Consider the following 13,662-nt stretch of genomic DNA (forward strand, 5'->3'; position numbering starts at 1 on the left):
CAGTCTATTGCTCTATTTAAGGGTCCTATAATTCGGTGAGGTTGTGTGCTAAATAATTTGTAAGCCTTCAGAACATCCAGGTTATTGTTTGTGGACAGATGGTGCATCACATTTTATTGCTTATTCCTTCTGTGGTTTCTCATATGCAGGACTGATGTGCACTCTGAAGTCTTTGTTTCCTTGCTAAAATCTCTAATCTAAAACAGGCAATCAAGCACACAGACAGTGCTTCAGAAAGCATAATCATACTTTTAAAGGGGGAAAAAAACATTTCAGCTGCAGTTAGGAAGCAGATGTGTTCCCTGAAAATGTAAAAGGTTATCAGAAGTATTAAAACGGGGAAATGGAGACAGAATTCGGGAGCGCCGGGGAGAGGATGCATTTTCTCCCCGTACTGTAGGGTAGGTGTGCCTTTTCCTAGGCTACCTGCTTTGTATCTGGCTCTCTGCRGAGCTGGTGTAGCAGAAGCCTTCGGAGACCAGCTTTTGCTTCCACCTTTCCCCTGAGATTGGCAGTCTTTGTCTTTTACAGGCAAGGAGCAGCCGTGTTGTGATCCTGGAACCGCTGCTGCCCCGAAGAGTTAAATCATGTTGATATACAGGAAGGAAATGGAATAGACTAACTCTACTCTTTTCTTCCTACGGATTTTTCTTTTTATTCTGAAGATAGAATTACTGTTTGTAAGCATCTGAAAGTCATTAGTGGCTCTGCAGTCTGTCAGGTGCCGACGCAAAAAACTGCTGAAACTGAACGGGTTCCTGTGCGGAGTGCTGGGAATTTGTCATGTGCTGATGAGCAGTTATAATAATATATGAGCAAATCACAAGCATTCTGCAAATTAATCAAATTTTTTTTTCCCCTTCTCCCTTGTCTCTGGGAGAGTGGCTTTGCCGGCAGACGTAGGTGAAGCAGTTTTACTCACAGATGGTAGCTCTGGCATCAGATGGAATTTATATAACAGTAATTCTGATTTCCTGCCAAAGTAGCACTGAAAACACCAGGGAGATTGYACAAGACAAGTCATGTGGTTTTGCTGAGGTTGTTGTGGGAAGTTTAAGGGGGGAAATCTCAAATTTTCCTCTTTGCATTTATTGTTTTAGCCTGAAGGGCCAGAAATCGTACACCATTCTGCCATCGGCGAAATCCAACACATCTTTTTTTATGAATTGCGCTGAAAGAGTGCTTCCCAGCTGTTGGAACTGCTGGCGGGGAGGGAGCCACATGACTCCTCATCCTTTCCCTTTCCATACAAGGATTAAAGAGGGGAGGGTTCAAAAGGTTGCTGCACTACATGTTGGAGTGAGGCAGGGTCTCCCTTCCCAGGAAGCGATGCCATGTTCACTTAGGTTATACTCCCTCTGGCATAACGAAACACGGGGGGGSCGGTGTGCAGGGCTTCGGGAAGCACAGTGGCCGTGGGTTCCCTCCTCTTTAAAATGGGAGGGGTTTGAATGGGGTTAGCAGGGTAGATTTAAGCTGTTAGTTGTGTCTCTGATGACATTTCCAGTCTGATCAGTAGAAAACACACGTGGGGTTTTTTTCTTTTTTTCCCCTCTAAGGTAAGTGCCTGGTGCAGTTGTTATTTGTCTCTAACGTGCACTGATCCGATGGCAGATCCAATCCTGACTCAGAGCAGCACAGATCTCCTCAATCCACGGCTGGCAGTGAGAGTAAGAGAGCAGAATAAGGCCCGGTGCTTTCTGAATTGGATCACGTTTTTAGAAAACAAAAGCAGCCTTCCCTGGAAAAATATGACGGTGTTTTCATAATAGCCGCATATTGAGTAATGCATGGAGCATCGCAGGACTGCTGTGACACTAAAAGGAAAAAATAGAGGCGAGCAGAACGGGAGAACTTTCAGGGGCTGTTTTTAATAAAGAGGTGAATTCTTTCTGCAGTAGGAAAAATGATAAAAAGATGGCGTATCAGCTACATTATGCAACAAAGTAATGCTGCTGTGTTTTTATAATGTAAGGCACTGCCCATTTGTTTTGGTTTACGTGACTGCAGTGAAATAAGTGGATTAGACTGAAACTTTAGCATGCTTCATTGCAGCTGGTTGCAGACATCTGTCATTCCTCAGCCATACATTCTGGATCATGCCAAGAAGAAAAAGCAAAGTCTGACACCTTTCATTTTAGAGAGCCTTTTATAGAAAAGAAAAGGAGAAGGGRAGAAAGCATTTCCTTTGTAAAGACTTGATAAAAAAGACACTTTTTTTTTTTTTTCTGTGACAACACCAACAGCACTTTCCAGAGGGAGCGGTCCTGCAAAGTTAATGCTCAATTTACTCTTTGCAGCCCTTTAATTTTTACTGTTTGGTCCCCTGGTTTAYTGAATGGCATATGATAAAAATAGGGTTTTTTTTACAGAAACATTAGTTATATGTACACCTACATCAGAAATGTGTCTGGTGAAAGCTGGGCTGCTGCAAGTTCCCACTCAGGCTGTGCTCATGGTAATTCTGTGCTGTGATGGCACATAATGCAGAGGCACTGCCAATAATGAGTTGTTCTGAGAACTCCACTCACCAAATCCCATAAATGGATAATAGGGATGTTTTAGYRGAGTGATTAGTGGGGTTGTGAGCTSTTCTTGGATAATTTGAAATATTACCTATTAGTGAGCTAGAATATTTATTTACTTAAAGTGTTTTCTTCTTCAGTYTCTCTACTGACCCAGTGCTGGAGTTAGAGAATCATGAGGTACATGGGAAGTGATAAAATAYTGTCTAAATTACCCCAATTATGTAACAAAGCAGCAACTAAAATTAAAGGAGGACATGGTTTGCCTGAGTGACATCGTACGTGTCAAAAACTAATATTCTGCCTTAGGGTCCCACTTCAGCAAACGTTATAGCACATGGATARTTCCATCCCTTCCCACTCAGGGGATTTATGGACCGTGGAACTGGTGGGGACCCGCTGTCCTTACGGGGCTGTGCACAGAGGGGCAGGCCTTTGCATGGCTCAGGCTGTGTGACCACCCGGTTCACACCAGCTGAGGATGTGACACATTGAAATGTGGGCAGGAGAAATTTAGAAAGCTGAGTATGGGGTTTTTAAAATTTCATTCTGCCAAATAAAATAAATAAACTGAAGACAGTTGCCCGGAGTGAAAGAGAAAATTCTACTGTATTTATGAATTGCTGGGCAGAATAAAAGATATTTGGTAGCAAAATACCATCACTAACGAGGTCTTTCCTATTAGCATCTGAATTGAATGTTCTCTTTACTAAAATCCCAGTGCCACCAGTATAGCATTTATTCTGGGAAATCATAGGTACATTAAATTCAAATACAGCTTCATTCAAGAAGTCGTAAATGCTCCCTGAAATAATAAATATTTACTGAGACAATTAAAAAATATGACAGAACATTAGAGAGAAAACTTGTGAATGACCTAGTAGGAAAACTGAGATATTTTGCTCAAGGGGGTTAGAATGGGAATATAATGTTATTGGAGTGATTAAAACAAGTCAAGGAGTGAATAGACGTAGCAATTAATTGAAATATGTAAGTAAAGGCAAAGGTGGGACTCTGAACATGTAATTTTGATGATCAGAAGAACTTGGGGTTAGTTAATATTAAAGAAAATTCTGCCACTTAGCTCCAGAATGTGTTTCCTTAGTTGCAGTCCACGTGGATCCCCAAGGCACAAGAGAAGGCTGGGTTCAGGAACCTCTCCTCTCTTGTGTGCAGAGGCTGCAGGTGCAGGCTTTGGGAGACCAGGAATGGGTACCTGAGGGGAGGAAATGGCTGGGAATGAAAGCCTGGCCAAAAATGCAAGCTGCTGTGGGTTTGGGATCATGTCAGGGATTATGATTTCTGTTGCCATTGCCATTTTGAATTTAGTCAGAGCTRGCCTGCTCTTCACAACAGGTATCTAGTGCCCTTGATAAGAGCTGTGTCTTCTACTTACGTGTATAAACCAAAGTAAATAAATATGAAAAATTAAATGTAATTAAATTTCCCAAAGCATGGGACAATGATAGYCTGGCATTTCAAGCTCAATCAATGACAGCATTGCCACTAACCTCGTTTRGAGCCCGCTGGGGCTCCGGGCTCGTAACTCATGTTTGTCATGTCAGAAGCTGAGCTGGTGCCATCGTGCACAGGGCATGGTGTGTGCACCACWGCAGTGGGCTGAGGCATCACAGGTGCTCAGAAAGCACAGCCTCCTCCCTTCATTTCTGAATTTCAGCTTTACAGGGCTACCATAAAGTTTAGTATTTGTTTAGGAGGACCTTTTCAGCTATTCTGCTGAGGCTTTCCCTTTCTTCCAAGAAGAGATCCATTTCCCTTCTAAATCAAAAGTTCCTTTGTGAATGGCTTTGTCTGAAAAAGAAACTAATTCCGTGCTAAATGGCTGAAGCTGAGTAATTCTGTTGTTTAACCCACTCTACAAGAAATGGGAAATGTTTGTTTTCCCAGGACTTGCAAGTTTCACTRTCAGTGATTTCACCGGCCATTCCCGACTTCCTTTGTATTTAGTGCRCTACTGATGGCTAACTCTACCTCCAAATAACTATCGTTTCTACATAACAAAGGTAAAAAATGTTAAATTAGGCATATTTTCCATAATTYTGTGATTCATTCAGTAAGGTAAAACCCTATCTGTGAAGGACATCAGAATTTCTCTTTGTCAGTAGTGCCCAGACTGTTAACCTCTGTGTCAGTCCAACCTGTTCTTGGCTGCTCTACACAGCAGGACTGATTTGTTGGTGGGTTTTACTTTTTTTGCTTTTAAAGGAAACTTTGGTRTGTGATAATTAGTGATTGTAACCTTTTGAGGCAGCAATTGAATAGTTACTACAAGTGCAGTTTTTATTTTAGGGGKAATGTGGGAAATTAACATAATATTTTAATAATACCTGTTAAAGGCAAAGTGCACTTATCAGCAAGCTGAAATTCTATTTAGAAACACCAAGCACTGTAAGGCACTAACATAAGAGCAGACTCCTCCTTTGATTCAATTTCAGAAAAGCTGTGTAGGTATCTGAGRGTTTAATTCAATCCAATGATTGAAGTGGTTTTTTTTTTTTTTTTCAGGTAAAAATCTTTGATACTAATTAGTTASAGATTAGGTATTTTTATTCTCCAGCAGTTCTGCAGCCATTGATGGCTCAGTGAATTGCCACCCTACTGTCACAGGTKCCTGAACACTGATTGTCCATCTCGGCAGCTCACCAGGGTCACACGTTGCCTTTGGGATGGCTGCTGACTTTGGGATATTTTAATTTTTGCAGACATYCTTAATGCATTTATTTAGGATCAGGCTGGTGGCCATGTTTTGCCATGTGCTGGTTCTTCAYCCCAAGTTATCCTCCCCTAATTAAGATTTTTCCAGTAACTCCCAGCCAGAGAAAGGCTATTCCAGATGGAATGTGCTCGGACCTGAGCTGCCCCTGGGAGTGCTCGATATTAGTGAGGGGGGATTTGAGTAACTCAACTGGTGCCATGAGCAATTCATCTGATTATCCCAAGGGCTGTTTGTAGGATTGAGCCTGGTAAGGAAGGAATTCAGCTGMATGGAGGGTGATCAGGGGCTGCCCTTGCTTTAGGCATCCCAATGGAAACATGTAACCCAAAGCCTTAGCCTTGCTTACCTGAAAATGTTCCTTTCTGCATTTTTTTTTTTTTTATGTAGTTCCAGAAAAAATCGTTCAAAAAGCCTCAGATAAGGCTTTTTGGTCTTACGACTTTTCTTGGTCAACATGAAATAGAGTTTTTAGAATTTAATTTTGTTGGTTTTTTTGTAATCTAAGAAACACATAAACTTCACAGAATATTGAAATTTTCCCAGAAGATCATCTTGGTTGGTCTTGGACCTGTGTGTAAATAAACATATACTTTTCAATTGTTTTATAAAAACTTTTATTACAGATATGAACCTGATTGGGTGTACTTTAATCTGTCTGGTATTTTGGGACTTTCATAAAATGCATATTTTGAGACCAATAAAGTGGAATGGCTCAATCAGAGCCATTATTGTCTGTTGGACAAATATATTTATTCAGCATTTTCCCATCCATACTGTTATGCTCCAGATCTGAATGGCTGCTTTAGAGCCATTCTGCTCTCCTGGGTAATGCACACAGCACTTGGGATGTTTGCCGTGGATGGGAAATGTATTTATGAAAATTTATACGTTAAAAAAAGGAAATTRCACTAGCCAAGATTTAAATGAAAATAGTTTTCCCTTTGCAAATGCTTGTTATTATGCTCTAATATACTTTCAAATGGCAGTGTTCACCAAGGTGCCTGGGACCTGGAGGCTGTGGTCTGAGGGAGACAGAAGCTCAGTCCAGCACTCAGTGCTGGAGAAGTGGAGATGCTCAAAATGCCTCGATGCCTGCTGTTAGCTCTGAGGCATCTCTTCAATTGCTTAGAGATGACTGTACCTCAAATACGAGGCTTGTTCGGGGGAGGAGGGTCAAAGCAGCTCTTCCTGGGGAGGTGGGGGCTCACTGAAGGTGTGAGGGCAGGTTTTTCTGGGCAGCAGATGTGCGATGACCATTCCACCAGCAAAGCTGCATGTCCGAGCATCCTTCGGCAGGTCTGAGCATCCCTCTGCAGGACTGAGCATCCCTCTGCAGGTCCGAGCATCCCTCTGCAGGACTGAGCATCCCACGGCAGCGGGCAGTGCCCAGCTGTCCACTGCAGCCCATGCTGCACCAGTGGCCAGTCCTGGCCAGAGCTGGCCTTGGCTGGGTGCAACTGCTACTGCATCCTAGGGAGCCGAATCCAGCTCTTCAGTGTCTAATATCCCAGCTAAAGAGATTTGTTTCCGAGAAATTCCAGCCTTTGAGGCTTTTTCAAAATATCTCTTTGCGAGGGAATAATTTGTTTTAAAGAGGTAATTGCTGTTATTTTTGATTTTCACCAAAAGGATATTCTTAAACCAGGCAGAGAAATCTGAAATGAGTTTGCCGTATTGCATCTCAGTAAGTGCTATAGCCATTGGCCATCTAAGGAAAAACATTCTGTCAGATAATCATGGCCATTTTTGCATTTTAAGGGAACAAATGTCATATCTAAGAAACACATTTTATTCAGAGCTTAATTATAATTTATAGTACATTGCACAGCATTTGTTTTCTGTTCATCATGTTATTGCTCTTCTGCCTTTTCCCTAAATTTATGCATTAAATCGTGTGTGTGTGTGTCTGTGTGCGTGTATCTGTGTATATATGTACACATATGCAATATAATACAAAGTGGTGTAGTGGGGACAACAGACGGCTTGTGTGTGATGTATTATTGGCATTTTTCTTTCAAATTACCATTTTCTTGCTGCTTTGGGAGAAAGCCATGATTTTGCTGTGATTAGTACACTTTTAACAATCTGGAATAAATTCCTGATCTTATTCATGTGACTAGTTCAATGCCCATTTTTACATTTTAGTGCAAACCCCTACATATGTGCCTGCAATACCACAAAAAATAAGATGTTTCTTTGTGGAAATTTTATAGAATTTGGATGCCGATCAAATATTTTTAGAAGTGGAAAATTAATGCGGCTTGACCATGTAAATGATTTTTTTAATGAAAAAGACTTTAGTATTCATCACTCTTTCTCTCTCCTGTTTGTGTATTCTTTTGTGCTAATCTTAAATAATGGATCCATATCAAAGTTAATAAATTAGTAACTATTAGCAGTGTTTGGATTACAGTGAGTAACCCGGTGCCACTTCATTGACATTGACTTTTTTATGTGTTCCAATAATACATTTTGMGTTTTAAAGATTAGACAAAGCAAAATAGGGCTTGGCATGTATTTGAATCTTTAACAACTCTTGGGCTATGGCTTTGTTTAAATCCAAGGCCCCTGCTTGAGTTAAACTTTCATTTAGGTGGCCCTAAAGCCCAGACTGAGATCCATGTCTCTCTCCAAACCTGCAGTTTCTGACTGTTCAGCTGATGCACCATGTTGGGCTGCATCAGTCATGCCACGTTATGAAACCTAACACGATGTGACTGATGCAGCCTGACATGAAGTGTCACAAAGCAACATATCAGATCACAAACTTGAAAGAAAAGAAAACAAACTTTACTCTTTTTTTTCCCCTCTCAAAGCCTAAATTAATGAAGCAGCATATATTTTTAAAGAGGTGGACTAGTTTCAAACACTGAGGGATTTTTCTTAATAAGGGCCTGCAGAAAACTTCTTCATCCTGACCAGAAGGTATCTTTGATCCACTCCTTGTGCTCCCTAAAATTCGGTCAAAACTAGAGAAGATTATGAACCTGGGTCACCATAGAGCTGCCACCCTTGCTGGGTCTGATCCTGGGAGGTTTAGATCAGTTTTAGAGGAGAGGCTCCAGCAGTTGCTGGAATTAATCTCCCCTCCTGGGGAAATCCATGCATCCTAGAATGTTCTTTGAGTCCAGCCATCATTTTTGTCCTTTTAGCTAATTTTGATTCTTTTTTTTCTGCTGTTCCTCTTCCTTAGAGTGTCAGTTTCCATCCAGAGGGCTGCAAAGTCTCTCCACATGCTCAGACACAGATTTGATAGAACATTGCTCCACAACAGGATTATTTCAGCTGCAAACAACATATTATTCTCTACCCTCAATTTTTGATCAGGGAAAGATGCACACCATGTTGTGTCCCCCTATTCCACCCACCTTTAGTCTAATTCTTCTTACTACAATTGCAATGCATTGCACATCATCTCCTGAACTATCAGGAAGATTCCTCTCTTCTTTTCTTTTTTTTCTTTCTTTTTTTTTTTTCTGAAGGGCTTTCATATAATTTTATTGGGAGATATATAGTGGGTAAAATATATATGAACTATAGCTTGCTAAGAAAGGACCTACCAACCACTGCTAGATAAAACATTATAAATTTATTGCCAACTTATCTGGGAAGGGTTATTTTAAGAGCCTGCTGCCCACAACAAGTTTTGCAGCTAAAATTAATGAATGGGGATACCTAAGAGAAATGGGAATTTTCCTTCACCCCTTAGTTACAAGCAAATTGCAGATATTGTTATCTTTGCAAGCAAGAATAATCTCTACTTTTTGTACTACTTCTGCTGTAAACAATGTACCGCTTGCTTTCCTATGACCCTCACTCTGTATACATATTTATATATTATTCATATCGGATTAAAAATGAATGTGCTCTTTACCACAGTTGTACTGCATAGTGACAATACAAATTAACTTATTGTGTACTTACTTTTCACAAGGCAGTGATGTGAAATTTTGATGGCCTGAAAAAGTAAGTCRTGGGGGAAGCAATGCAGAACCGAATCCTTGTAGGTGCACTTTATATTGTCTGATTTATTAAAGTGCGTTGAATTAATAAATGACATTCTCTGCATGGAATTTTGAACACGGGTTTGAACTTGGTTCAGCGGTGGGCAAAAAGAGTTTGCTTTTAGTCTGGTGCTTGTGAGGTGGTTTGCTCCAGCCATGCTTTGTGCAATCCTTACTTAGAATTTTTTCTTTGCAGRAAAGAATTAGGATGGGCCATTATTAAGAGCTGCTTGTGGGTAATGCATTAAAAGCTGGTTGGTGAGGTCATAGAATCATAGAATGACTTGGATGGGGAGGGACATTAAAAATCATCTCATTCCAGGCCTGCTGTGGGCAGGGACCCCTTCCACTGTCCCAGGTTGTTCCAAGCTCCCTCCAGCCTGGCCTTGGACACTCCCAGGGATGGGGCAGCCACGGCTTCTCTGGGCATCCTGTGTCTGTGACTCACCACCCTCACAGGAAAGAACTTTTTCCTAATRTCCAACCTAAACCCACTCTCTGACAGTCTGAAGCCATTCCCCTTGTCCTGTCACTCCAGGCCCTTGTAAATGGTCTCTCTTCATCTTCCTTGTCAGCCCCTTCAGGTTTCTTCCAGCACCCATCAGGTACCGAAAGGCCACAATTAGATGACCCTTCAGCCTCTCCAGGTTGAACCATCCCAATTCTCTCATCCTTTCCTCATAGGACATGTTCTCCATCCCTCTGATCATCCTGGTGCCTCCTCTRGGCTTGCTCCAGCAGCTCCATGTCCTTCCTGTGCTGGGGGCATAACATGAATAAACAACCATGTTGGAGCTTTGGTTGGTGTGGGGTGGTCACACTTCTGGAAGGCTTCAACATATGAAAGCAARGAGTGCCAGAGAGCTTCCCATCCTTGAGGAAGGAAAAAAGCCTGTACTCCTGGAGCAAGGGCTTAGGAAACTGGGGATCTTTCCCCTGGGTAGCAGGCAGTATGTTTTGGGGAACTCAGCCTTCACGTGGTGGTGTTGAGGTTACAGTAAAATGGCAAGTGTCTGGAGCAGCCCTGAGCAGTGGTACTGGCTCAGGTGAATTCACTGTGCTGCAGAGATGCTCGTGCTGCTGTGCCAGCAGCTGCCCAGGCTCCCATCTCTGCTGGGAGCACCATGGCAGTGTTCCCACTCCAGCACAGRTAGCACCAGACCAGGGCAAAACAGGTGGCTATTTGTCCAACTAAAGCCAAGRAGAGAGGGTCCATCCCCTTCCCCCACAGCAGGAAGCATAATTCTCCTTCTCTGCTGCCCCAGCATCTGCTTTATGCCTGCTAAGTAGTACCACAGCAGCAAGGGAAAATGTGCTCTTCAAATGTGGAGATAGGGTATTGTTTTTCACTTATCCTGGTTTTATGTAGATGGTCTGGCACATTTATTTATTCATTTATTTGAGCAAATTAAAGCAAGCTAAGCGCATTTGACCTCAGATGGTCCTGGTTTAAGTTAATTTGAGAGACAAAGCTCATAAAGTTCCAGTAAAACACATCAACAACTTCCCAGCATAGGTTGAAATGTGATTGTTGAAACATAACCTCCAAAACCAGATACAGCAYGGAGATTTGAAGTCACAATAATCTGAAAAATAAAGGAGAATGTATTGATAGTCTTACTGAGAAGTGATATCTTTCATTCATGCCTTTGTTACGCAGTCGATTTCTGTTTTATCCGCAAGAAGTGCATCCATCAGATTTTGTGCATTAACATTCCTTTTCTAATCTAGCTCGGACATTTTATTTTAAAGCTGATGATAACCTTGGGCCCTGGTCCAGCAAACACTTACATGCTTGCATATCTTTACTCACAGGAGTAATCTCACTGGAGTAAATGTTTGCAGGTTTGAGGCCTTGGCTATCTCAATCCATTATTTCTTTCCATTAAAAAGTAATCTGTGCGATTGAAATAAAACATACAGTTCTTTGCCCAGAAACCCACCCAAAGACAAAGTGTGTTTATTAGACTCGGGGTCTGCACATTGTCATCCTCGAATTGCACTTCAATAAAAAAGATAATTAACAAATGTAAAAGAAGACAGTTTCATACACGCTGTATTTACAAGGGTTTGGTTTGGATCGTGGGCTGAAGGATTTACAGCTGGGGCTGAGGAGGAGATGGATTAGCTGCRCTGCTCTGGCAGTCCAAAGCAGGGGATTTTTAAATGCAGTTTCTTTAATGAGGAAGAGCACAGATTTCTTGTTATTGCTGAGGTCGCTGAGCGATGCCCCCATCCAGCAGGAGAGGGGCTCAGTGTCCGTTTGTCCGGGCTGCGCGGTGTCTGTGAGCTAAAGCCAAAACTAACGCGGCTGTYGTGTGTCCCGCAGGTCACCGGCCTTTCCAGTGCAGATACTGCCCCTACAGTGCCTCTCAGAAGGGAAACCTGAAGACCCACGTGCTCTGTGTCCATCGCATGCCTTTCGACAACAGCCAGTACCCCGACCGCAGGTTCAAGCGCTCCAGAGTGGACTCGGACGCCTCGGGGAGCGCGGAGGAGCCGGCGGCTGCCAAGGCGGGGAGCTCGGCGGAGCTGGCCGACGAGGGCACCAAGGCCCACGAGTGATGCTCATTTCAGCCCCATTTCAGGGCTTGGACACGTGGCTGGTGAGGGCTGGCTTAAACCCCTTCCCAGGAAASGGATGGCGTGCAACGTCCCACAAGCGTCCAGAGTGCTGAAAATATTCAGATATATGTATATGTACGTGTGCCCACACATGCACATATATATATATGTATTTACACACACAGAGAGCCAGTCACACCCACATTGGATATATCTACACTCACACACACACAAAAAACCCACACATTCCATACATGCGTGTGTGCGTGTAAATATATACATTAYACATGCAAAATAAATTTCCAGCCCTTGAAAATGGCTGCTAAACAGTTACCTGGCAACAAGTACTTCCAAACAACGTAGGTGGGATAATAAAGTGATTTTAAAATGTTAGGAGGTCGTTAGTTATTTAAAAAAGCCGGGCAATTTCTAACTTAAAAGTGGTCTTTGTCCAAAAATAATGCTCTTAACAGAAAAATGATACCCTCTAAACGATTTAGTGTTGCCTTGAAGATTGAGGGGCTGTGTTTTCATTGTTGAAAACACCTTTATAATATGACACCAGCTGCTGTCATTTGCCTAGCATAGTAATGAGATGTCTTGGTAGACTGCCATGGTGCCAGTCTGACTGGAGCTGTCATTGCAGAGAAAATCAATTCAAGTGGTGTTGCAACTGCAGTGTCGGAGAAACCTTAGACGGCCCATAAGCTGGGGTCAGTACTGACCTATTTTGAAAAGTATTGTGATATTACATTTTCTTTTTTTTTTTTTTTTAATATGCAGCCAAATGAATCAATGGTTAGAAAAAAAAAATCTGCAGCCCAATGTGTGATTGCAGATTTGAAATGTAATTCCATTTTTTGTAATCATCTTGCAGTATTGAGGGAAATGCTTTTATTCTTTTTTTTCCTTGTTGAAGAAGTAAGTTGCTATAAATGTAGAAGTACAATATATAGAAATATTGTTTAGTAAAACTAGTCAGCCTTATCTATAGAAGGTGCTGGTGAGAAACAGAATTTTATTACATAGGAGGTTGGTAATTTTTTTTTCTTCTTCTGTTCTTTACTTGTCTTATTGTTTTTTTTTTTTCAAACTTTTTTTTTTTTTTTTTTTTTTTACACTTGAATGAAGGATTCCCTGGTCATGGTTAATTTTCATGTATTAGTTTTTGTAAGTGTTACAGACATAGTGCAGAAGTTTCTTCTGGAGCAAGCCCTTATAAAGTAGCTTGACCTAAAATATGAATCCAAACTTTCTGCTCTTTGTCTCTAATGAAAAAAAGTGTTTTAGAGGATATTTCTTTGGTTTTGTAAAACAAATGTGTTCTATATTTTTGCAGATTTTAGCTTTTTTACTGATTGGATGCTCCAAATTTAGCAAGGTCTTTGCCACATAGGAAGCTTTTGAGAGACTATAACAAACCACATAAATAAAAGTAAGCAAAATAACTAAAGGTTTATTCTGAAATTCTCTGAATGGCATAAAATTTTATCCTTCTAATGTACTTCCTTTGATAGAAGCAAAATTGGTGCTGTTTATTGTGATGGTAGAGAAGTATTAACTTCTTCTAAAGCAAAATCATCCAGACTTAAAAAAAAAAAAATTAAAAAAGTCAATATTTCTTTGCAGGCTGGGAGCACAGAGTAAAACCCCAGGGCCTTAAAACTTCAGCTCTGCCTAAAGCAGTTTACAAAAAATACTAAACTGCAATCAATGTAAATAAAATTCTTAGCGCTACCCTGAGACTGGAAAAAAAAAATCTCAGGCTAATAAGGAATACGGTTTGCATATGCTGTCGGAAAGGATGTCATCCAACTGAAGTTTCAGTTTA

At 41.4% G+C, this 13,662-nt stretch overlaps 1 protein-coding gene across 2 annotated transcripts in view; it reads left to right on the forward strand.

The window, feature by feature from the left end:
• Positions 1-12,904, forward strand: part of ZNF536 (zinc finger protein 536) — a 337,374-nt gene extending 324,470 nt beyond the window's left edge. For both annotated transcript variants that reach the window (XM_057373165.1, XM_057373166.1), the window contains exon 9: positions 11,596-12,904. In XM_057373165.1, coding sequence (XP_057229148.1) covers positions 11,596-11,831 — 236 coding nt within the window. In that variant the 3' untranslated portion in view covers positions 11,832-12,904. The remainder of the gene's footprint in view (positions 1-11,595) is intronic.
• Positions 12,905-13,662: the final 758 nt, after the last annotated feature.

Source organism: Malurus melanocephalus, unplaced genomic scaffold (genome assembly GCF_030028575.1).
Source record: "Malurus melanocephalus ecotype Western Australia unplaced genomic scaffold, MMel_1.1 scaffold_188, whole genome shotgun sequence".
NCBI classification, from domain to species: domain Eukaryota; kingdom Metazoa; phylum Chordata; class Aves; order Passeriformes; family Maluridae; genus Malurus; species Malurus melanocephalus.